The sequence below is a fragment of the Arvicanthis niloticus genome, chromosome 13 (assembly GCF_011762505.2).
Source record: "Arvicanthis niloticus isolate mArvNil1 chromosome 13, mArvNil1.pat.X, whole genome shotgun sequence".
Classification (NCBI taxonomy): Eukaryota; Metazoa; Chordata; class Mammalia; order Rodentia; family Muridae; genus Arvicanthis; species Arvicanthis niloticus.
In genome coordinates, this window is record NC_047670.1 from 53,505,512 (window position 1) to 53,527,169 (window position 21,658).

The 21,658-nt window shown below is 55.5% G+C and overlaps 2 protein-coding genes across 15 annotated transcripts in view; one reads left to right on the forward strand and one right to left on the reverse strand.

Moving 5' to 3' along the window:
• The first annotated feature begins 1,891 nt into the window (after positions 1 to 1,891).
• On the forward strand, positions 1,892 to 12,141 carry Kctd17 (potassium channel tetramerization domain containing 17). 10 transcript variants are annotated; one of them, XM_034516581.2, is made up of 9 exons: positions 1,892 to 2,109; positions 3,247 to 3,355; positions 5,903 to 5,994; positions 6,762 to 6,857; positions 8,444 to 8,569; positions 9,751 to 9,844; positions 10,008 to 10,082; positions 10,434 to 10,521; positions 11,343 to 12,141. In XM_034516581.2, exons 1-9 carry the CDS (start codon positions 1,900 to 1,902, stop codon positions 11,410 to 11,412), a joined length of 960 nt encoding a protein of 319 aa, XP_034372472.1. In that variant the 5' UTR covers positions 1,892 to 1,899; the 3' UTR covers positions 11,413 to 12,141. The 10 variants fall into 10 exon arrangements, 9 of the variants coding, with proteins under 9 accessions (XP_034372472.1, XP_034372468.1, XP_034372467.1 ...); XM_034516577.2 differs by lacking the exon at positions 10,008 to 10,082 and having other exon boundaries at positions 1,894 to 2,109; XR_013103361.1 differs by having other exon boundaries at positions 1,895 to 2,109; positions 10,008 to 10,521; positions 11,343 to 11,409.
• Positions 12,142 to 13,316: 1,175 nt separating this feature from the next.
• Positions 13,317 to 21,658, reverse strand: part of Tmprss6 (transmembrane serine protease 6) — a 30,041-nt gene continuing 21,699 nt past the window's right edge. For all 5 annotated transcript variants that reach the window (XM_076911593.1, XM_076911595.1, XM_034516573.2 and 2 more), the window contains 8 exons: positions 20,208 to 20,353; positions 19,774 to 19,872; positions 18,894 to 19,007; positions 17,752 to 17,868; positions 17,306 to 17,474; positions 15,931 to 16,202; positions 14,261 to 14,397; positions 13,317 to 14,030 (listed from right to left, as the gene is read on the reverse strand). In XM_076911593.1, coding sequence (XP_076767708.1) covers positions 13,872 to 14,030; positions 14,261 to 14,397; positions 15,931 to 16,202; positions 17,306 to 17,474; positions 17,752 to 17,868; positions 18,894 to 19,007; positions 19,774 to 19,872; positions 20,208 to 20,353 — 1,213 coding nt within the window. In that variant the 3' untranslated portion in view covers positions 13,317 to 13,871. The remainder of the gene's footprint in view (positions 14,031 to 14,260; positions 14,398 to 15,930; positions 16,203 to 17,305; positions 17,475 to 17,751; positions 17,869 to 18,893; positions 19,008 to 19,773; positions 19,873 to 20,207; positions 20,354 to 21,658) is intronic.

The following is a 21,658-nucleotide window of genomic DNA, read 5'->3' on the forward strand; positions in this document are numbered from 1 at the left end:
CACCAGTGAAGAGAGCTAATGAAGAATTGTCTAAATTGGGTTGGGGTTGGCCTGTGGGTATGTCTGTAGGCAGTTGTCTTGATTACATTATTGATATGGGGGAGACAGTGCCCACTGCGGAAGGCACCATTCCCCAGGCTTGGATCCAGGACTGTGTAAGAGTGGAGAAAGTGAGCTGAGTACACGTGCACATTTGTTCTTTCTCTGCTCTTAATTGTGGGCGTGGCTAGCTGCCTCAAGGTCCTCTAACCTAGACTTCCCTATAACAAAGGCTATGGAATTATGAGCCAAATAAACCATTTTCTTCCTACGTTAGCTTTTGGCAGGATGTTAATATTACATCAACAGAAAGTGAAAGTAGGCTATCCCTAAGTCGGGTCTTCTTGTACCTGCTGTGTTGTCCTAAAAGGAGCAACTGTCCTCAGGAGCTCATTGAACAGTGAGGGAAGAACAGCAGTGACCGTGTCCCCCAAAACAGGCTCCCCCCACTTTCCCTTCCCACCCTTTCTCCCATCTCAGTAATCACCTCGAATGCCAATGCTAGAGTCACCACCCCCAAGCCCCACCCCAGGCCCATTCCTCCTCTGCTGAGAGCCTTGGTGTATCCCCAGACCTACTGCACACCCCACACTCCCAAGTAGAGGCAGCTGGGGGTGTCTCAGCATCATGGGGGAGGGGGCTATTCTAAAATTCCCCTTCCCCCTTCTTGCAGAGCAGGCTTGCGCCAGCTACCAGGTGTCTCACCTCCAAGCTTCAGTTCAAGCGTATATGGAGTCAAGCGGCAGCAGAGGAGCCAGTACCAGAACTTCACCTTCCGGACGTCCGCTCCTTAAGCAGACTCCATACCATTCAGACTAGACCAAGACTGGCATCCAGAGCACTCTGGCTTCTGTCCCTCCACACTTTGCTCTTCTCTTGATATACACCCCCCCCCACACACACACACACATTGTGACCTGTCCCACAAGCACTATACGCCAGAGTTGTCTTTACATCCCCCTCATACCCCTAAGCCTTGCTGTCCAGGCTGACTCCAGCACTGGGAAAAGAGTTGATATATATGTCTGCTTCTGCTTGCCCTTGGAATGTGGGCAGCTGAGAGGTGCAGGGGGCCGGATGGAGGAGGCCTGGGCTTACTGTGGAAGCCCCTTTACTTCTGTGACCACATCTGTGCCCCTGTTTTTGTGATAACAATCCGGCAGGGCTGCAAGAAGCTTAAAGCAGTAATATGCATGTTCACACAGCTCTGGTACACAGAAACATTCAGCCAGCCCTAAACCCAACAACATGTCCTCAAAGAATTTAGGAAGAGGTCAAGGTGACCAGCCCTCATCCCTGTGGTCTTTACCACACACAGGACAAAAAGAAATACTGCTGCTGTGGCTCAGTGGTTTAGCATACCAGAGGCCCTGGTTTCCAACCCCAGCAAACACACACACACACACACACACACACACACACACACACACACACACACAGGAGCGTGCGCGAATGCATGCGCCCATGTGCGCATATGCACACACACATATGCTCACACACAGGCGCGAGTGCCTATTTTTAAAAGTAGGTTCAGGTAAATATAGGAATTTCTGGAGGAAGAAAGTCTTCTCAGGTCAGGTATTCCTCAGCTGAGCCCCCGTGCAAAGCAGAACAAATGGGGGTGGGGGGAATAGCCAATTGAGGGAATCACTGTTTTCCCAGGGCTCTATCCTTCTGCAAACCAAGCAGTCTGGCCACACAGAGAGACCAAATGATAGATCGCCAAGAAAGATAATGTGGGGCGGGACGCGCTGTCCGAGCAACAACAGGACAAGCGCAGAGCATCCCCGCTCTGGTTCCAGACTACAGCTCCCGGCATGCCCCGCACCTGGTACTCGCCCGCGGCGTGCGGAGGGAAGGATGCAGACACCGCGGCCGGCGATGAGGATGGAGGCCGGGGAGGCAGCGCCACCGGTGGGGGCGGGCGGCCGCCCCGGGGGCGGCTGGGGCAAGTGGGTGCGGCTGAACGTGGGGGGCACGGTGTTCCTGACCACCCGCCAGACACTGTGCCGGGAGCAGAAGTCCTTCCTCAGCCGCCTGTGCCAGGGCGAAGAGCTGCAATCGGACAGGGTGAGCCCTGAGCCCGCTGACAGGGGGTGTCCTGGCCCCGCGCTCCCGGGCTGTCCTGCCTGCGCGTCCCTCGGTCTCTGGCTTTCCTAGGATTCTGAGGCGGGGAGCCGAGGCAGTAGGAGGGGGAGGAAGTGGAGCGGAGAGGAATAGCTATGCCCATTGCCGTGGCAACGGGACAGCACAGGCCGCAGCCATTTGGAGCTTTGGAGCGCTGCCCTGCATCCGGGACGCTTCCTTACTATGGAGCGCTGGGGAGGGACCGACAAACCGGGCCTGCCTTACTGCCCTGACTGACTCTTAAAGGAGTTGATGCGGCTGCTTCTCCCCGCCCTTGGGGTGTGGGCAGCTGAAGGGTGCAAGGAACTGGGTGGAGAAGGCCTGAGTGTCTTGGAGCTGGGCTTAATGTGGGAAAGTGCACTCACTGGCTTTGGAGATACCACTTGTGGGCTCACCCTGCTCTCCTGCCAACTCCCCAATGACCTGGGGGTAATCCGGGGGAGAGGAGAACTTCCCTGCTCTCTGACTTTGGCCTCCTCATGTGCAAGGCCTCTGGAGTTGGCTTGTCAAAGTCCCCTGTATCCCATTCTGTGGCCCTCTTAAACTGTGTCCTTGGGTGAGTCCCCTGCTTCTTGATGTCTCAGTCTTCTGTGCTGGGTTGTCCAGATGCCAGTCCTGCCTCCCTGCAGGCTGCAAGTATCCAATCAGAGTGCAGCTTTTTTGGAAACTTGCAAACCTCTAGTGGGTAGTGAGGTTGGCTAAAGGGACAGCCTCCAAGAGGGAAGCTTTCCTAAGAGGGAATTTCCTAAGAGAAATCCACTGGGTCCTGTACTGAGTGAGGTAGGGGCCACTCAGAAATCCGGTAACCCTCTATGCTCACTTCGAATCCTCTGATTATGGGAGCGAAAAGTCCTGCTCCAGAGGCCAGATGATTGGCTCAAGGTCACACAGCCCGAAAAAGGCAGAGGCAGGGTTGGAACCCAGGTCCTTACTACTCTGTCTCTCCCTGTAGTCATTTTCCAGCCTGTGGTAACTTGAGCTTATGTGTGTCTGGGGGGGTGGGGGGGAGTGTAGGGGGGGACGAAGCTGGCTTGAGGAAGCTTGTACACCCCTCATTTCCTATGGTCACCTCCTCCACAGGATGAGACTGGGGCCTACCTCATTGACCGTGACCCCACCTACTTCGGACCCATATTGAACTTCCTAAGGCACGGCAAACTGGTGCTGGACAAGGACATGGCTGAGGAGGGTGAGTTGGTCCATTGCACTGGCCTAAAAAAAAAACCTTCTTATAGTCAGGACAGCATCTACACTTCCCCATTATTTTCTGCCTGTCCTAGAGTGGAGTCCCATTCTCCAGGTCTCTGCCATGCTGACAGACCCCAGTGGTCACTGGGGAAATGATATGGAAACAGGAAGTGGTCCCGGAACATCTGTTGCCTTTGGGAATTTATGACCTTTCTCCCTGGCCTTCAGGCAAGCCAGGTGTGGCCTGTGATGCTCCAGGATGAATCTGGCAAGAGTTGAGTCTTCTTTCTCTGCCTTATTCTGTATCTCCTAAGCAGGGGCTTGCCATCAGCCAGTAGGTGAAGTTAGTGGTTCTCCCTTAAAGCTGGCAGCCTCAAAAGCCCAGTGACTTGTTGGGGAGGTGGGGTGTTGGCTGCTCCTGATAGAAGCTTGGCCTTTCCCAGACCTCTGAAGACTCATATCCGGGACCAGCTGACATGGAAACGGGGTGGGGTCAGAGCAGGGACTACTGTCATCTCCAAACCAGCTCTCCTCAGTACACTTGACTGAGCTCTGGATCAGGTCAGGCCGGCTCAGAAATGTCAGTTTTCTTTGAGTTTCTCTTGGTTCTACAAAAAAATAAAAATAAAAAAAATAAAAAATAAAAATAAAAACAAAACCCACAAACAAACAAAAAACCAAGCATTATGTCCCACATTCAGAAGAGTGTGTGTTGGGACTGATGAGGCCTGTGTACCTGTGGGTGGGGCCTGTGTACCTGTGGGTGTTTTACACAGCCCTTGCTCTAGGATATGGTCTTCTCTGGCTGACCCCAGTGGAGCACAGTCATCCAAAATCTCCCCAAAGGGCATCAGGCTCAGAGCTTACTGTAGGTACCTAGCTCTGCATAGCCTACTGATAGCTGCCTAGCAGTCTAAGGGGAACAGATCACGTGGGCGAGGCCTGGGCTCAGGAGCAGGTCCCTCTGGGAGGCTCATACTCCAGCTGCATCACAGACAATACCTGTTTACAGGGTCTAGCTCCTCAACGCTTTGGTGCTCTCACACCCTCAGATGAAGTGGGGAGTATCTGAGGAGGTCGTGTCGCAGTGTGTCTTAGTTAGGGTTTACTGCTGTGAACAGACACCATGACCAAGGCAACTCTTATAAGGACAACATCTAATTGGGGCTGGCTTACAGGTTCAGAGGTTCAGTCCATTATTATCAAGGTGGGAGCATGGCAGCATCCAGGCAGGCATGGTGCAGGAGGAGCTGAGAGTTCTAACAGCAGCCACCAATCCCTTCCTACTCAGCAGGCTGTGATTCAAGGTCAATGTGCTAGCATGGGGGCTTCTGGCCTGACCCTTCCCACTGCTGACAACTGCCCACTTGTGTGCTCCAGGCAGGCAGGGAGTCACTGGGTGTCAGCCTCTCCTGTCAGACCTCTCACTTCCTGGGCTTCCATTCTCGTGACCCTTCGCCTCCCGCAGAGCGGAGTCCCTCCATCACGTGGCAGTTAGGTTTCAAAGGTTAAGTTTTGAGAGAACACACATAGTCTGTGATGGTCCCTGACCCCAGAGAGCCCAGTAGCCCCCTGCCCTGCAGAGACTTCCTGCAGTTCTGATTCCTGGGAGCTCTTCCCCAGTCACTGTGGGATAAGGGCTGGCTGGCTTGGTTTCTCAGATCAGTCTGTAACACAAAGACAGTGATACCTGCTTCTCCTGCATCCCAGGACCTCTGATGGACCCACAAGGGCTTTACCGACCAACAGCTCTGAGTGGTAACTGGAGATGTACAAAAGCTTATTTGCTTCTACCGAGGGGTCCCAGGCTCTGAAGGTGGGGCTTGGCTTACTTCTGTGGCTTACCAACCATGTGACCTTGGACAGGCTGTTTCTTCTCTCACAGCCTCAGTTTCCCCAGTTGTTCAGTGGAGATAATGAAGGAATTCACTTCTAGTTCAAACAAGTGCCCTAAAGAATATGATGCTCCCGGCACAGGCCTGGTACTTAGCATGTGCTCAATAAACGAGGGCACACAGTGGGTAGCCTCAGTCCTCCCTGTAGTATTCTAGGGCACAGTCCCAGTGAGCCTTCTCTCCTGATGCCCAAAACAGCTCCAGGTTATGAACTAGCCAGTATAACACATAGTCTTAGGTCACATGCTCATCACAGCCCAGAAAACAGGGTTGGCTGGGGAGTCACATCTCAGCCTCTTATGTGGGGACCAAGGGGGGGAAATATATTCCTTTTGTTTGTTTGGGTCTCATATAGCCCAGGCTAGCCTCAAACTCCTTATGTAGCCAAGGATGTCCTTGAACTTTTGATCCTCCTGCTTCTACCTCCCAAGTGTTGGTCACATTCATGGATTGTGTAGCGCTGGGGATCGAACCCAGGGCTTTGTGAATGCTAGTCAGCCTCTCTACCCACTGAGCAAATCCCTAGACCTGAAACGTTACCTTTCTTGACCCTTGAATTCATGGACCCTATGATCAGAGCAGGAAGTAGGTCTGGGGGCAAGAAGAACAAGGCCTGGGGACAGTAAAGTTGACTGGATTGCTGTGTGCCCCAGGGGTCCTGGAGGAAGCTGAGTTCTACAACATTGGTCCTCTGATTCGCATCATCAAAGACAGGATGGAGGAGAAAGACTACACAGTGACCCAGGTTTGGAGGGAGGAAGCAAGAACAGCGGGTGGGAGGGGAATGCTGGGTGGGGAGGGCGGGAGGCAGAGCTGCCTGAGAAGGGAGGTCTCCCAGACTGCTCAGCTCAGCCCCAACTTGGATATACACTGCTAGGGATCTGCCCCTGCCTGGCTTCTGCCCTGTGTGACCAAGGGTTATCGTGCCCTTGTTTTCCTCTATGGAAAGCAGAGACGCTCAGAGTTGCCTAGCTACCCTGACTCACAGAGGATATCAGTAGCAGCACACCCCCCTCCTCCACCCCCAGCCACGCAGGATGAATAAATGTCCATTTCATGGAGTCAGGCAGTCCCCGAGGAGGTACGCACAAACTGTTGGGTTAGCATTTCAGAGCTCAGACCCCAGGCCTTTGGGGAACAGGGTGAGATATCACCTCCCTACCACAGGGGCTAAGGAGGTGAGGGCCTGACTCCACTGGTAACCCAGAACGTCTCCCGTCTTGTATCACCCATATTCCACAGATGGCTCTGCCACCCTTGAACTGATGACCCTAGGCAAGTCACTGAACCTCTCTGAGTCTCAGTATAAAATTCCATAATTCATAAAGGTCTCAGAGGAGTGAGCCCTGCACAGGAAACACCTGGCACATAGTAGGTGTTCAGAGCATGGTTCCCTCCTACCTCCTCCCATCTACCTTTCCTGCCCTCCATCTACGGTTACCGGTTAGGGAAGGAGCAGCTGAGTGCCTGGTGCCCTTAGACGAGCCCTCCATGTAAGCGCTTTACCCACAGGTGCCACCCAAGCATGTGTACCGTGTGCTGCAGTGCCAGGAGGAAGAGCTCACACAGATGGTCTCCACTATGTCTGATGGCTGGCGCTTCGAGCAGGTGGGCTGGGGACAGGGGACACCCTAAGCCTGTCCTTTCTAGCCTCCACTCTCTCCCCAAGCCCCATCATCTTCTCAAATGGGACTAAGCAAGACTACAAAAGTGCCAGCAGGCCACGGGGACTGGGAAGGGGCAAGGCAGGAAACCCTTGCCACTGGGCATCCTGGTCACTGGGGATCTGCATGGCAGCCAGTCTCTGGTCCTCAGGGATAGCTCAGGTGTAGGAGACCAGAACCACAGAGTTGAGTAGAGTCCCTGTCATGCCCCAGGCCTGACCTCCAGGGTCTCATGACACACAGGCACAGTGATAAGCATCCCCCTTTCCTGGAAGCTCCAGGTGGTGGCTTCCCACATGTGATCAGCTGTGCCTCCAGGCCATATGTAGGCCACCATGGGAGAGTCCTGTTATCAGCCACACAGCCATGCTTTACCTCTTGGGATGCTAGGAGCGAAGAGCCCCAAATGAACTCAAGTTCTAAACAGCCTTGAGAGTAAGAGAAGAGTTGAGCTAGCCCTCTATGTACCTAGCCTACCAACTTCCTCCTGCATGGAAACTGGAGGAGAAGGCTGGTCTTACAGGATAGCCATTATGAGGAACACCAACCAGCCAGACAGGAGGACACTCTCTCTTCCTATCCTGCCCTCTTGTCAGTCCTCTGACTTGAGCAAGCCAGCTCCTCCCCCAGTCTCTGCAGCCTGGGATGTGAGCTCAGGTACCTCCTTTGCAAGGCCTTTGTGACAGTGAGAAGAGCCATCAGGAAAGGTTCTAGTTTGGGGCAGGACTCCATTCATCGACACCAATGTCACACCATTAAAAGACCCACGCCCACAGTCCACACATGGAGTCAGGAAGTCAGGGTCACCCTCAGCTGCATAGTGAGTTCGAGGCCCTGTCTCAAAAAACCTAGAAATGATGTGTGTGAATCTGTACAACTCCAGGGAGGAGGTGGGCTCCAGGGTTTGGTCCCTAGCCTGCCCCTTGCCAGCATGGGTCCTCTGATAGCCTACTGTCTCTCCTGCCCTCTGCTGGCCAAGAAGGTAATGTTTTTCTTTGCCTGTTTAGTTGGTCCCAAGAGCTCAGGACCTTGTTTTTGTCAGAAGGGGGTGGGAGGAGAGGGAGAAAGGAAGAAAAAGAAGAAGAGGAAGAAGAGGAGGAGGAGGAGGAAGAAGAGGAAGGGGGGAGAGACAGAGAAGGGGGGGCTATGCTGAGCAGTTGCTCTCCGAGACTAGGCCAGCAGGTCAGGGGTCACCAGTCTGGGCCCTGTAGCCTCAGGAGTTGGCTGCCTCTTCTGGGAATGAAAGGAATATTCCATAGGCTTCTGCTCCACCAACCCTAGCCTGCAAGCCTAGTCCTGAAGCTGCTGTAGCAATGTCGGGGTGAGGTGGGCCCCACTTGCTTCAGGAAGTGGCACCCCGTTGTAGGATCTAGTTGGGGAGATACTACCCTCTGTTTCGGGGTCAGGTCCAGCCATGCCTAAAGAGGTGCTGGTGGGGACCAAGGAGCCTGTCTTCCTAAGCTCTGTACCTGTGTCTCTCCTGCCCGATACCCCACCCTTTACCCCTGTCCTCTCGGTGTCTCACTCCAGCTGGTGAACATCGGTTCCTCCTACAACTATGGGAGTGAGGACCAGGCCGAGTTCCTGTGTGTGGTGTCCAAGGAGCTTCACAGCTCCCCACATGGCCTGAGCTCAGAGTCTACTCGCAAGACCAAGGTGAGTCCCTGCCCTGTCTGTAGAAGACACCCCTCTCCCATCCCGCTGCTTCCTCCTCCCTCCTGCCGCACCCACATAACACTCATGGTCATAGCCAACGCCATCCATCCCATGCCAGTACAATCCAGTCAGCTCACACCCTTGGCCCAGGCTGGGGAGCAGTCAGGCAGGAGCATTGCAAGGCCCCAGACAGAGCAGGCTCGATGCCTCTGACTCATCCAGAGGCATCATCAAGGGGCCACATGGGCAGCTGTTGAGGCATGAGGTAGAGCACAGTGAAGTAGGGGCCCAGGTGTGGCGTGCTGCTGCAGTATGACCTCCCGAAAGTCTCTCTTCTCGTGTCTTTGCTGGATTCTCTGTGAAGGGAGTGACGAGTCATGAGCTCTTGGTGATTCCAGGCTGGAACTCCTGGGTTCCCATCTGCTGCCTTATTTCCCAGGGACTGGTGACCATGTGGTCACTATCAGCCTAGGTCAGGATATCCTACCCTTCACCAGGCCTTTTGGATGGCCTGCCTGAAGGGTATTAGGAGCCCTGTGGGCTCTGGCCTAGTCAGCAACTTCCCAAGAGCACAGTTGACAGGCCGCAGCCTATGGGATGGAATTGAGTAGGGTCCTGTCATCTTGGGCCTGTGGTAGGGCCCTCAAAGTAGGCATGATCCAGGTTGGGAAGGCGGAGCTGTCGCCACGTGCTGGAGTCGTAGGAACTCTGGATTCCAGTGTGTTCCCCTTGCCACTCCCCATGCCAGTGGCTGGCTCCTCCCTGCAAGAGTGCAGGGTGCCCTGCTGCACTGACCCCCTGTGTCACCAACCTGGCCCAGGCTGCCAGACACTGTTGCTGGCATCTAGATCTGGCTGGTGACTGCCCTGGGACAACCTTGGCTTCCTGCTCTGGATCCATCCTCCCAAAGTAAGGCCTTCCCGGGAGCCCGCGGGCTCCTATTCCAGCCCTCCCCAGAGCCGGGCTCTTCAACAGCAGCCTGGCTGGGCTCTGAGCATTCCCTCTGGGCTAGAGAAGACCCACCAGCTGCTTTGGCTGCAGCCCTCCCTCTCCCAGAGGTCCCTTTCATCCCGCCTGCCCCTCAGTCCTGAGGTCGGGGATCCCTGCGGACAGCCGCCCGCAGCCCCGCCCCCTCGTCAGTGTCTCCACTCTCTCTTCCCTGGTCGGCGGCGGGTGCACAGAGCACGGACGAGCAGCTGGAGGAGCAGCGGCGGCAGGAGGTGGAGGAGGTGGAGGTGGCCCAGGTGCAGGTGGAGGCGGATGCCCAGGAGAAAGGTGCAGCCCGCCCCCAAGAGGACGATTGCTAATGACAGCCCGGGCCTCCCGCCCTCTCCCTGCTGGAGCAGCTGCCGCCGGGAACTGCGGGGGCGGGCCACCAGGGTTAGCTCAGCGCCTGGCGCCTCGCCCATAACCATCCCTCTCTCACTTTCTCTTGCAGCCCTGTCATCTCAGGATCCCGCTAACCTTTTCTCCCTCCCACCACCGCCTCCTCCTCCTCCGCTTCCTGCTGGAGGTCCTGCTTCATCTTCATCCACCTCCTCTTCCTCCTGGATCTCATCTGCACCCTGCCTCTTCCCTCTCTGCCCTTGCCCAGGTTTCCTCTCCGCCTGCTCCCGTCTCCACCCTGGGGCTGCCCTAGTCCCAGTCTCCCGTGCCCTCTCCCCAGGTCCCCTCGTCCTGCATCCCCAAGCATCCTGCCTGCCGCCTCCTTCGTCCCTTCCGGCCCCTCCTGCCTCCTGGCCTGGGGAGGAGGGGCGTGGCCGCATCTGCTCTCTGTCCTCCAACCCAGCAGAGCACCTCTGAGGCTGGCCTTGACCACAGGCCCCACTCTTCCCACTTGCCTCCTCACGTTTCCTCCTTGCAGGTCCCTGTCCGCACCCTCCCAGACCCAAGCCTGAGCTTGCCGTGAGAGCTCCTCGGCCCCGCGCCCGCCCCCAGAGCTGCCGCCCCTGGTTTGTAGCCTGGCAGAGCTGGAGGGAGGGGCGGAAGCAAGGAGGGTGCTCATATTTTTGTCTTTGGACTTGAGCCGATCTTTTGGCTGATTCTCTCCACCCACCAAAGTCTCTCAACTTATCTGGTCCTTGGGGGTGAGGCCCCGAGAACTGAAAGAGTCCAGAGGTGGAGACTCTCACACTTGGTCGGCACTGGAGCCAGGCTGGGGAGGGGAGCCCTGTGCCTCTGCCCCACCCCGCATGTCTAGAAGCCTCGCGCAGCACTGCATGTGGGTACTGTGTCCCCCTAGTTCTGCGGAGTGGGTGGACAGGCCATATGTGGTGTCCCTTGGCTGAGGAGTTGGCAAGAGCCTGCCAAGGATTGTAGTGTGGCAGGAAAAAAAAAAAAAATCTGCTCTCTGGCTGACCATAGCCTTCAGTCGGCCTTATCTCGCTGTGACCTTGGGCAAGTCACTGCCTCTCTCTGAGCCACCGTTGGATTCTAAGACGGGGGCAGACAGCTGCTTCCAGTGCCCCCCTTTTTGCCTGGGACAGCAGTGATCTGCCTCTCCCATCCCTGCCCTGCCACCAGGCTGCCACCACCAGCCCAAGAAATCAGCTTCTCCCCTCCTCGGTTCTGACTCCACCTCCTTTGGGCCTCAGCCCCACCCCTCCTCCAGAGCCAGCCTGGGACTCACTTGCCTTTTTCTCTCCCTCTCTCCCTCCCTCCCCCACTCTCCCCAACTTTCCTGTCCTGGCATCACCTTGTCCTCACTCCCCCCCAACCCTGGATTTCTGACCCCCTTTCCTCTTCCTCTGTCCCTCCCCCTCTTATTTTCTAGCTATTACAAGCCAGAGGCACCCGGATGTGAGCCCCCAGATCACCTCCAGGGACTTGGGGTTCCGATCTGAAATCCTTTATTTTTGTACCACGGGGTGGGCTCCTGGCCCGAGGAGGAAGACATGCCCTCTACCTTGTCAATGCTGCCTGCATCTGCCGGGCTGAAACTCACTCCTGCCTTGGGGCCCAGGTCTGGGGCCCTCTGGGACCTTGGAAGGCCTGAGGTGGGCCCTGGGGTCTCCAGGCAGTCACCATAGCCAAACTCTGGCACTGCCTACCCATATCTCCCAGGCCCCGTTGCCCCCTCACCTGGGTGCCCATGCTGCATGGCGGATATACTCCCTCCCAGCCCGGTCCTAGCATCTCCCAGAGCCTCAGTCTCCATGGCACCATAGGGTCACCCCTCCTCCCACCTACCTCACAGGGTTGTTGGGAGAATCAGGGAGGATCATGGGGTTCCTGGAAGCCCTAAGTGTGTTGGGGCTGCAATCATTACCTTCTGAGGGGAAGGACTCTAGCCCAGCCCCCGAATGGGACACTATGGCCTCAGATACTGGTGGGAGAAAATATAAAGACTTAGCCAGACAGGAAGGAAGGTACAGGCTTGACAGCACCTTGGCCACCCCTCCTCTGTGCCGCCATGTGTTTGGCAGTGTCAGTCATGAGGCTGCCCAGGAACTTGGATGGGGAAGGGGACAGCTGTAATGGGCTGAGCTGTCCTACCCCTGTCTTGACCCCTGGGATGGCACATGTCTGTCAGTTGTGTCCCACCCACCATGAAATAAACTGAACAAACAGGCTTGGCCTGGCCTCCTTCCTTTTTCTTTGGACCACTTCTGAGACCAGGGCTTAAACTCAGGCGAGGTAGCACTCCAAGGAATGGGCTCTCTCCTGAAGCCCCACCCCTTTGCTGTTGTCTCTTTCTCCCCCAGGGGGTCAGGATGTGACTAAGTCCTGGGCTCAGGACTCACTGTTGAGGTTACCCGCTCTGACAACAGCCCTGCTGTGTCCTACACCCTGGGACACCTCTCTACTTCTTGAACACCTGGTCACCCCTCCCTCTTGCCCCTCGCCTCCTGCTCCCCTTCCCTGTGAAGCTGGGCTGCCAGCTTCTGAGTGTCCCTACACCCAGCAGTGATGTGCTAAGGTCAGGGGCCTCTGGGGCACCCTCCTGCCAGCTCAAAACATGGAAACCGTACGTCACCACCACCATGAGGACACAGTCACACAGCCCCTAAAGGTGAGCTCACTCTTCCAGGCCAGCTTTTTGGGAGCCCGCTGGAGGCTGTGTCAAAGATGTGGTCTTCCCTCCTCACCTGTTTTAAGATTATAATAGAGACTAAATGGGACCCCGAATTTTAGCAGAGCCCCCTAGGGCTAGGAATTCAGGGGAGACAGCCATATGACCTTGTTATGACTTACCCACAGGTCTAGAGGCTTGCCTGCCTTCCTGACACCTCTCCTTTCTATCAGGATCCAGTGCCTGCCACTGGATCCTGGCCAGCCCTTCCCCCTACCACTCTTTGGCTATTCCAGAGCTCTGTGCATTTATTACCACTGCCTCCAGGGGGCGCCCCTGTGTCATAAATCTTCCAGCTCATGCCATTGCTTTCTCCAGCTGTCGACTCTTCCCTGGACTTCAGCTACCCCAACATGGTGCGGGTGCTGGTTGTAAAATGTAAAGCTACCTTGCTTTCCAGCCTGCCATGGCTCCCACAGCTACTCTCCCCCCCCCCCAGTCGAATCCTCTGCTTATCCTGTGTCTCACCTCCCTGCAGCCCCCCTGAGTTGCTCTTCTTTTTCCTGTGTTCTGGGTATACCTAGCTCCCTGGTTCCTTGTGTGCCCTGGTCTGCCCTTGAGTCCCAGCTCTCACTCTTTTCCACAGTGGCTTCTGCACGCATCACAAGGGGCTGAGCCAGCAGCAGGTCTGTTTAGTGACAGGCATAAGATGTGTGAAGCTACTCAGATACCAGCTTCAGGGCTTGGTCAAGTGCTTTATTTCCAGAACAGACAGTGGGGCCTCCAGTGAATGGCAGGGAGGGCCCTGTAGCAGGCAGAGCTGCAGCAGGCACCTGCAGCTGAGGCTGCCCCATGATTTGGCTTACGGTACGGCCCACTTGGCAGTCTCAAGGGCTCTGATAGAACCTTGATAGAGGCACCTTCTTTCTCTGAGCAGTTCCCCCAAGAGGCTTTAGCAAAGGGAAGGATTCTTACTTTCCTACAGAGATCTGGGAGCCAGCATCATTGCCACCAGACCCCACCCCAAAACAGTGGTAGGAGGGAAGAAGGGTAAGGGCTAGAATAAGAAAGGGTTGGAAGTGAAGCAGAGCTGAGGCTAGCCCCTGGACCTCAGGAGGCATCCTAACCGCCAGCTGACATCCTTCTCTGTTCTGTCACTGGGGTAGGCCTGAGGGGACAGGCCTTAGGGGACAGGCCTTAGCAGAGTCACTTGCCTCAATACTTGTGCCCTGGTTGGGTGGGCACCTTGAACTTGGGCTGGAGGCAGGTCCAGTTCTGTAGAACAGCCCCTCAGGTCAGCACCTGCTGGATCCAGTTGATCACACGGGTGACACGGGTGTAGACGCCAAAGAAGTTGGGTCGGCCACAGCCTAGGCCCCAGCTAACCAACCCTGCCAGGAACCAGCGGCCACTGGGCTCCTTGCAAACCAGTGGGCCTCCAGAGTCACCCTAAAACAGGAGAGACATGACTGCCTCAGGGTGCGGGTCTCACCTGTGTGACCCCAGCCCCAAGGTCTCAGCATAGCAAGGAGCAGAGCCAAAGATCTTCCAACCCAAGGGGTCTTCTATGTGCCTCTGCAGCCATGAGCAGACCCCTCAGCCTCCAAAGGCCTCAGGCTCCTCATCTGTAAGGTGGGGACAGTTGTCCCCCCTTCAGCCCACACCCCATAGGTAGTTACCTGGCAGGCATCTTTTTTGCCCTTGCGGTAGCCAGCACAGAGCATGCGTGGTGTCACCTGGTAGCGGTAGGCCTCATTGCACAGTTCCTGAGGGACCAGCTGTACATCCACCTTCTGCAGGGTACTGCTACCGGGGCCTGCAGAGGCAGAAATGAGGGGCTGGGAATTTGCTCCCCATATGAAGACCTTCCCACTCTGTCCTGTCACTGCTGGCTGCTCTGCATGGCTCATGGTGACAAGGCTCTCACACCCAGCCCTGGAGAGCATGTTAGAGCATTCCTCCCTCATTCCTCTCAAGGGTTTCCAGGCTCGGCCAGACTCCATCTGTTCTGTTGTGGGCCCTGGGGGATGCTCTCTAATACGTGTGCAAGACCTTCGGTGTACTCCTTAGTGGCCCCTCGGTTCCGCCCAGATCTTGTCCTGGATCGTGTGGGATAGTGTCCACCAGTCTAGCGCTGAGACAGACAATGGAGTTTCAAAGCCCCTTTGGTTCTGAGATGGGGTGGGGAGGATTCCTCACCCAAGATTCCTGTGGTGGTCCTCAAGACCCACCTGTCCTTAAGGCCTTAGCCACACCTGCCCCGGCTCCCCTGCAGCTGGGGACACTCTCAGATCTGTCTACCTGACACATGTGCCTTTCCCTCCAACACCTGCTTCCCAGGCACCCCTTGGTAGTCATTCCAGCCTCCTCCTGATGCCTTCGTGGCTATGCTGGGCAGGTGCCTTCCCTGGGCTGTTTGCTGTTCCCCATCTGTGGTAGCTCATACCATGGTCTGTCTTTCCCAAGTGTTCTCACTGTCAACCTCCTTGTCTGTCTCAATGCTTGGCACACAGTAGGTGCTTGTGTGTGTGTTCCTGAGTGAGCAACAAAGTGAGCATCCTTTTGCTTTGCCACCTTCAACTTGGCCAGGTCACCTTTCTGAGCCCCAGAGCCCCCATCTTTAGGCTATCTCTGTGGAGGTCAGGGTGCGGCTGGGTGGTGGGACAGTTGTCTTGGCCCACATAAGGCCCTCGTTCAAGCCCCAGCACTGTGACACACCTGTCCCCTGCTTCCAAGTGGTCAATCACCATGTGCCACAGTTACAGTCAAGACTACAGATAAGCCAGCCAAGCCTGCCAGAACTGAGGGGCAGCCTCCAGACAGGTAGCTCATCAGTTAAGGCCAGGAGTGGGGAATACTCTTTCAAGCAACAAAAGCAGGAAACCCTGGGTCCTAGAGAGAGGCCAGTTCTAGATCTGAGTCCCTGTCCAGCTCTCTTGACTAGATGGCTCTCCATAACTAAGGGACCCAGCCTCAGTTTTCTCATCAACAAAATGGGGCCATAGTACCCACCCCTAAGCCAAGTAGCTTATATGACATCTTCCCCTCAGTGCAGTAATGAAGACCCTCATCTGACCCCACTCCCAAGGGGTTCATGTTGCCAAGCTGTGGCATTCCTGTCTGTTCTTGAGCTCAAATTTATGCTTCCTGCTTAAGTTCTTCAGTGCCATCTAAGGCAAAAAATAACCGGGAGGGCGGTAACGGGACCCACAGCCCCTGTCACAGACTTCTCTCTTTTAAAGTCCACTTCTGTTGATCCTGAAGCTGGAGGTCCTGAGGGTGGAACCCTGACAGCCCTCTTCCAAGCCTGCACCCGAGATCCCAGATCCCACCATCTGCCCCAGCTCACCCCCCTCTCGCTGGGCTCCCCAGCCTGTGATCCAGCAGTGCTGGCCCGGCTCAAAGAAATGGGAGCGTGCAGGCAGGCAGACGGGGCGCACGGTGGCCGAGTACACCACAGGGTGGTCGAGCTGCAGCAGGGCCACGTCGTAGTCATGGCTGTCCTCCTCATGATACGGGTGCAGGAACAGGCGGCTCACCTTGAAGGACACTTCGCCTGGCCAGCGTGAGTTCTGCCGCATCTTTCCCAGGAACACGGTCCACAGCCTCGGGGAGGCCATGCTGGGTAGGAGGCAGGGGAAGAGGATCCTGGCTCAGCTGCTTAATCTCCCATCCAGGGACTCAGTTGATAACAGTCAGCTTTCCTACTGGGGTGAGGGATCCCATCTCCCTCTGCACCATCTCTCCCTTTTCTCTGTACAGTGATGACTGAGCACATGTCTGTGTTCTCATGCCTGGGCTCCACCCCCAGCCTCATCTCTCCCTAATTAAGCCTGGCCTTCTCTAGTAACTAAGGGACTCGTCCTCAGTTTTCTCATCCACAAAATGGGGCCATAGTACCCACCCCTATAGCTGAGTGGCTTCTGTCACGTCTTCCCCTCAGTAGACATCATCGCAGTCTACAGTAATGAAGAACCTCATCTGACCCCCACCGATCCCCAAGGTTTATCTATGAAATGGGAACATTCTCTATGTCCATGTTCTAAGGACACACAAGAAGAGCCCAGTGCCAGGCCTGAGGCAGTGTTTCCCTGTCTGTAGCCCATTTTGCAGACTCAGAAGGTGGGGCTTGGGAGGGACTTAGTGAAGTAATTAGCAGAGAGCTAAGAAGAGTAGGTGGGCAGAGCAGAGTGTCCCAAACAGGTCCCCAGAAGTCAACAGAGGGCAGGAGGTTGCAGGCTTCTGTGGGAGGGGCCTGAGGGGTTTGGAGCTCAGACCCAGTTAAGTAGGACTGAAAAAGGGTTCATATCACCCGCGAAAGAGGTTTGAAGGCCAGTGAGCTGCCCCCTGAGAGCTTCCCTGTCCCCCTTCTCGTTATGGTTTAAATTATGGTGATAACTTGTGACCAGCTTAGACAGTTGTCCCCTCCGCTACTTCCCTGACATCCAGCACAGCCCTTGACGTCAGGGGCACAATCGTTGGGTTAATGGAATGAATAAACTATAGTGCTCTCGACTTAAAGCAAGAGAAGAGCACAGAAAGGTTGAACAGCCAGCCTAGCGACACACAGCATGTTTGCAGCAGAACCAGACCAGATCCCACATGTCATGGCAGCCACTCCAGGATGCTCTCTACCCTTTCCTCTGTCTGAGAACAGTTTGCACACGCTGTTCCCCTCACAGCCTTCCCTGTGCCCACCTCCAGACCCTGCGATGTCCTCTCACCTGTCCTCCTGAAAGCAGTGGGCGGCCGTTATGACCCAGCGGTCAGCGATGAGAGCCCCCCCACAGATGTGTCGACCCCGAATCTGGAGGCTGGCCTGCCATGGCCACTCACCCTCGGAGGACATGGCTCCGCCCACAATGCGGCTGGAGGGGCCCTGGAGGCCACAGTCTGGGAGTGGGTGAGGGCCGGGGGTTGGAGGGGACAGAGAAGAAGGAGAGGGGAGGAAGAAAGTCTAGTGAGAAATGGAGACAGAAAACAAAGGAAAGGAATGGAGAGGCACGGGGGGTGGGGGGGAGGGAGAAGGAGAGATAGGCCCAGGAAAACATGACAGACACAGCTAGGCACAGAACAGACACATGGTGACATCCCCCTCCTGCTTCCCATGAGGGTCCCTGCCCGCCTCCCAAGGCCCGGCCTTATGCACAGCCCCAGCTGACAGGCTCACCACAGTGTTGTTCATCTGAGCCGTCCCTGCAGTCTGACTGCCCATCACACTCTGGGTTGGGCTTCTTCACACAGCTCCGGTCCTCACACTGGAAAGTGAATGTCCCACAGGGCACTCCTGGGATGGAGGGGACCGGGCAGGCCACTGAAGGTGGGTCTCTGAGCAACGAGGGAGCCTTCCAAAGTGAGACCCAGAAAAAATGGCACCAGGAGAGACCAGGAGACTAGGGAATGGGGGTCTCAATCACACCAAAGGGCTCCCCAAGTCTCCCCTAGGGTCTCCTCTCATCCCACATTCAGCCTGGCCCGTTGACAGTGAGGCTGTGTTCCCTCTCTCAAACTATAGCTGCTGACCTCACAGTCTCATGAAGCCCCTGAAGGCAAAAATTGTGCCTCTCTAGTCAGACTAGAGACACAAGAGCCGGGCTATCTTTTCCCAGACGTCATAGACACCCCACCCTGCTGTGTTCTTCCATAGTGGACACCCCAATGCTCCCTGCTCTGTGCTGGCTCTCCTCACTTCCAATGCTCCGGTCTGCTTAAACCCCAGCTCTCCAGCTAAAAGCACACCTCCTCCAAGAAGCTGTCCGTACCCTCAGCCTTCCCACACTACTGTCCATGGTGTCCCAAAGCTTTCGGTCTCCCGTCACATCCTCTTACTAAGAGGGCAAGCACCACATCTCTGCTGTCTCATTTCTACCTCCTCACTGCCCCTGACCCACCACTGGGTAGCCTGCCCGTGTTGGCTGGATTTTCAGATAGCTAGATGACTGGCTTGCTGACAGACTGGCTGGCTAGATGGATGAAATCACAGACTCCTAGAAAGGTAATTGGGTATACAGAAAAATGGTTGCCAGGGCGGAGGATCGATGGATGAGCAAGTGATTCTGTGACACAGAGGATGGGCAGGGTGGATGATTAGTGAGTGGATGGACAGATGGATGTTAGACAGATAAATGGGTGGATAGATGGGTGAGTGGATGGATGGCTGGATGGACAGACCTCTGAGCAGACAGCTGAACATACTGATGTCTGCACAGTAGGATGGCACTATTTGGGTAAGAAGACGGGGACCTTTGTAGCAGCAGGTGGTGCTGTGACCCCCTTTGATCTCCTTGGAGACCACAGGCAGGGTCTCCCTACCTTCTTGGCACTGCTCTTCGTCACTGCCATTGAGACAGTCAGGCTGCCGGTCACAGACTCTCGGCAGTGAGATGCACGTGCTGTCCTCTTGGCACTGGTACATGGCTCTGCAGACTGTGGGTACAGAGGACAGTGGCTGGTGAGGCCCCGGGGGGGTGGGCGGGGCTTTACAGTGGCCGTGGATGCTCCCTGCATCACGTGTCCACTGCCACACATCTACCCGTCTCACAGCCATCCTGGAAAGACCCATTTTATTGATGGGAACAGACGAGAGTGATGGGCCCAAGGTTCAGGATCAATTATGAAATCTCTTCCCCTAATTCTCTCCTCAAACTGAGAATGGACAAGGCAGGTGCGGAACATCACTGCCCAGATACCTTGACTCTCTGGTCCTAGATGGTGACTCTAGGGGTCAGAAGCCAGCATTTGCTCAGAATTCTTCCTAAGAGCCCTAGTCTGGGGACCAGTTCCTCCCTCAGGCTGGAGGGATGAGGGCCCCACCCCATTTAAGGAGAGAGATACAAGATACTGGATTCCTACTCTGGAACCCAGTTCCTGAGTCTCAGCCCCTCCGACATTTCTGCTTGGCTCTTCCCTCTTCCTCTTGGTTCTTTTTCAGAAGACTGACCAGGACAGAGTGCTGGCACACTTGCTTATGATGAAAGGTGAAAGCTGAGCTGAGGGTCACAGTGTGTCCCAGACACTCCCTCAGTGGGGGTGGCGTGGGGGGTCGGCTGGCTCTGGGGAGGCCACTTTTCCACATTGCCATCCAGAGACAATGCAAGATCCTTGGGTTCCTGGGTGCTCGCAAGGAGGAAACACAGGATGGGTAGAGCTAGTTCAGTGCAGGGAGGGAGGAGGGAAGGGACAGGTTGCTCACCACAGTTTCTCTCATCCAGGCCATTGGGGCAGTCCTTGATCCCATCACACGCAGGGACACACAGTCCATTCACAGAGCAGAGGAACTCTCCAGGGCAGGCTGGGCACCCACAGGAGGCAATGGAAACAAACAGAAGAGCACACTTAGGATACATGGCATGAAATACGTGCATCTGTATCCTTACATGAACATGATTAGTGCCCATACACCTGCTCCGGTGCCTGCCTGGTGTCTGTGGTCTCTGCAGAGCTGCATTCAGACAACACACACAAAGGGATACATGTAACTGCCTGCCTAGCGCATAGAACTAAGTGCTGTGTGCACACGTGTGCATGAACACACATAACATCTTCACTGTGGCCTAGCCTCATAAATGTTTGTGTTTGCTAGGGACAGCAAAGGGGCAGGGCACCTCCCCCACACCTTGTACTCACGGTCGGATTGGTTGTACAGGCCGTAGTATACTTGCACACCCGGGCCTGTGAGGGAGATCTGGGAGGTGAAGTTGATGGTGACACCATCCGAGGCCACCATGGGGATCCTCTCAGCATATGGCTGCAGGGTACGGAAGCCGCACAGCCTAGGAGTGACCAGGGATGGCTTAGACACAAGGACTGGTTTCCCAGCCAAGAAGAAACAACCCAAGTCCCTATGCACAGACAGGGTAAGGACTGGGCAGTCAGAAGCAGTAGGGCCTATCCATACTCTCTCTGTCTTCATTTCTCCTTTGGGTGGCTACTTAGCTCCAGACTCATCTTCTAGAAAGGAGTTTATGTCACTCCCCCGCTCAAAACCCCGCAGTGGGTCCCCATTGCCTATGGGATAAAATTCCGCCCAGATTCTAGCCCCAGTCACCCATAGGCTCTGAGAATCTGGCTAGTCAAGGGCCTCCTCTGAGGAGTCTGGCTCTCCCTCCTTGTTCCATGAGGAAAACATTTCTGCCAACATTCAATCTACAAAAAGCTTCCATGTGTCTGCAGAGGCAGAGGACCTCAGCTGGCCAACTGTCTGTAGACTCACCCCACACAGTCGGCCCACCAACCAACCAGGCAAGTACACTCAGCCTATGGACAGAGATGATTGGGAAACTGCAAGGTGGAACAAGAATCTGGGCCCCTCCAGTTCAGGGCAGGAAGAGCTCTGGAGACCCTTACCCTCACCACTTCCTGGCCAGGCTCTGGCTTCAAGTGCGTCTGTAACCTATACCCATGAGTAGTTCTCAAAGTGCAGCCCAGAGACCCTTGAGAGCCTAAAAGTCACCTCTATAGTGACGCTCTAATCCCGTTTGACCCTCCCTACCTCCTTCTCTCACAACAACACAGTGGAATTTTCCAGATAGGTGACTGGTGCCCTGTAACTTAGGGCAGATGGGTGTGTGAGGGTGCCAGCCCTGCTCTATTAAGCCAGTTATTAAAGACTCTGCAAAAGATTTGAAGGGTCGATATTTGTGTTACTAGATGTTGGGGTGCCTCGTCGTTTCAAGGCAAATTAAGGGGTCCTGAAAAGGAATTGTTTTGTGAGCCCCAGAATCCCAACAGCCCAGCTGCTCGTCAAAGAATAGCCACAGCCGGGCGGTGGTGGCGCACGCCTTTAATCCCAGCACTTGGGAGGCAGAGGCAGGCGGATTTCTGAGTTCGAGGCTAGCCTGGTCTACAGAGTGAGTTCCAGGACAGCCAGAGCTACACAGAGAAACCCTGTCTCGAAAAACCAAAAAAAAAAGAAAAAAAGAAAGAAAAGAAAGAATAGCCACCAGGGGGCGCGAGGAGCAAGCCTGGGCCTTCGCGGTTCCCCCTCCCCCTCGCCTGTTTTCAAGCCAAGGAAACGTGGGTTCCCGGTTTCCCGGTAGATAAAAAAGATAGAATCATAGATCCTTATCCTCAGAAGA

Excerpts from the sequence above, each read along its gene's own strand:
- Kctd17 (XM_034516574.2), top strand. The coding sequence starts at position 1,900 with ATGCAGACACCGCGGCCGGCGATGAGGATGGAGGCCGGGGAGGCAGCG. Across the intron at positions 2,110-3,246 it reads AAGAGCTGCAATCGGACAGG|GATGAGACTGGGGCCTACCT; the intron begins GTGAGCCCTGAG and ends CCTCCTCCACAG. Across the intron at positions 5,995-6,761 it reads AAGACTACACAGTGACCCAG|GTGCCACCCAAGCATGTGTA; the intron begins GTTTGGAGGGAG and ends CTTTACCCACAG.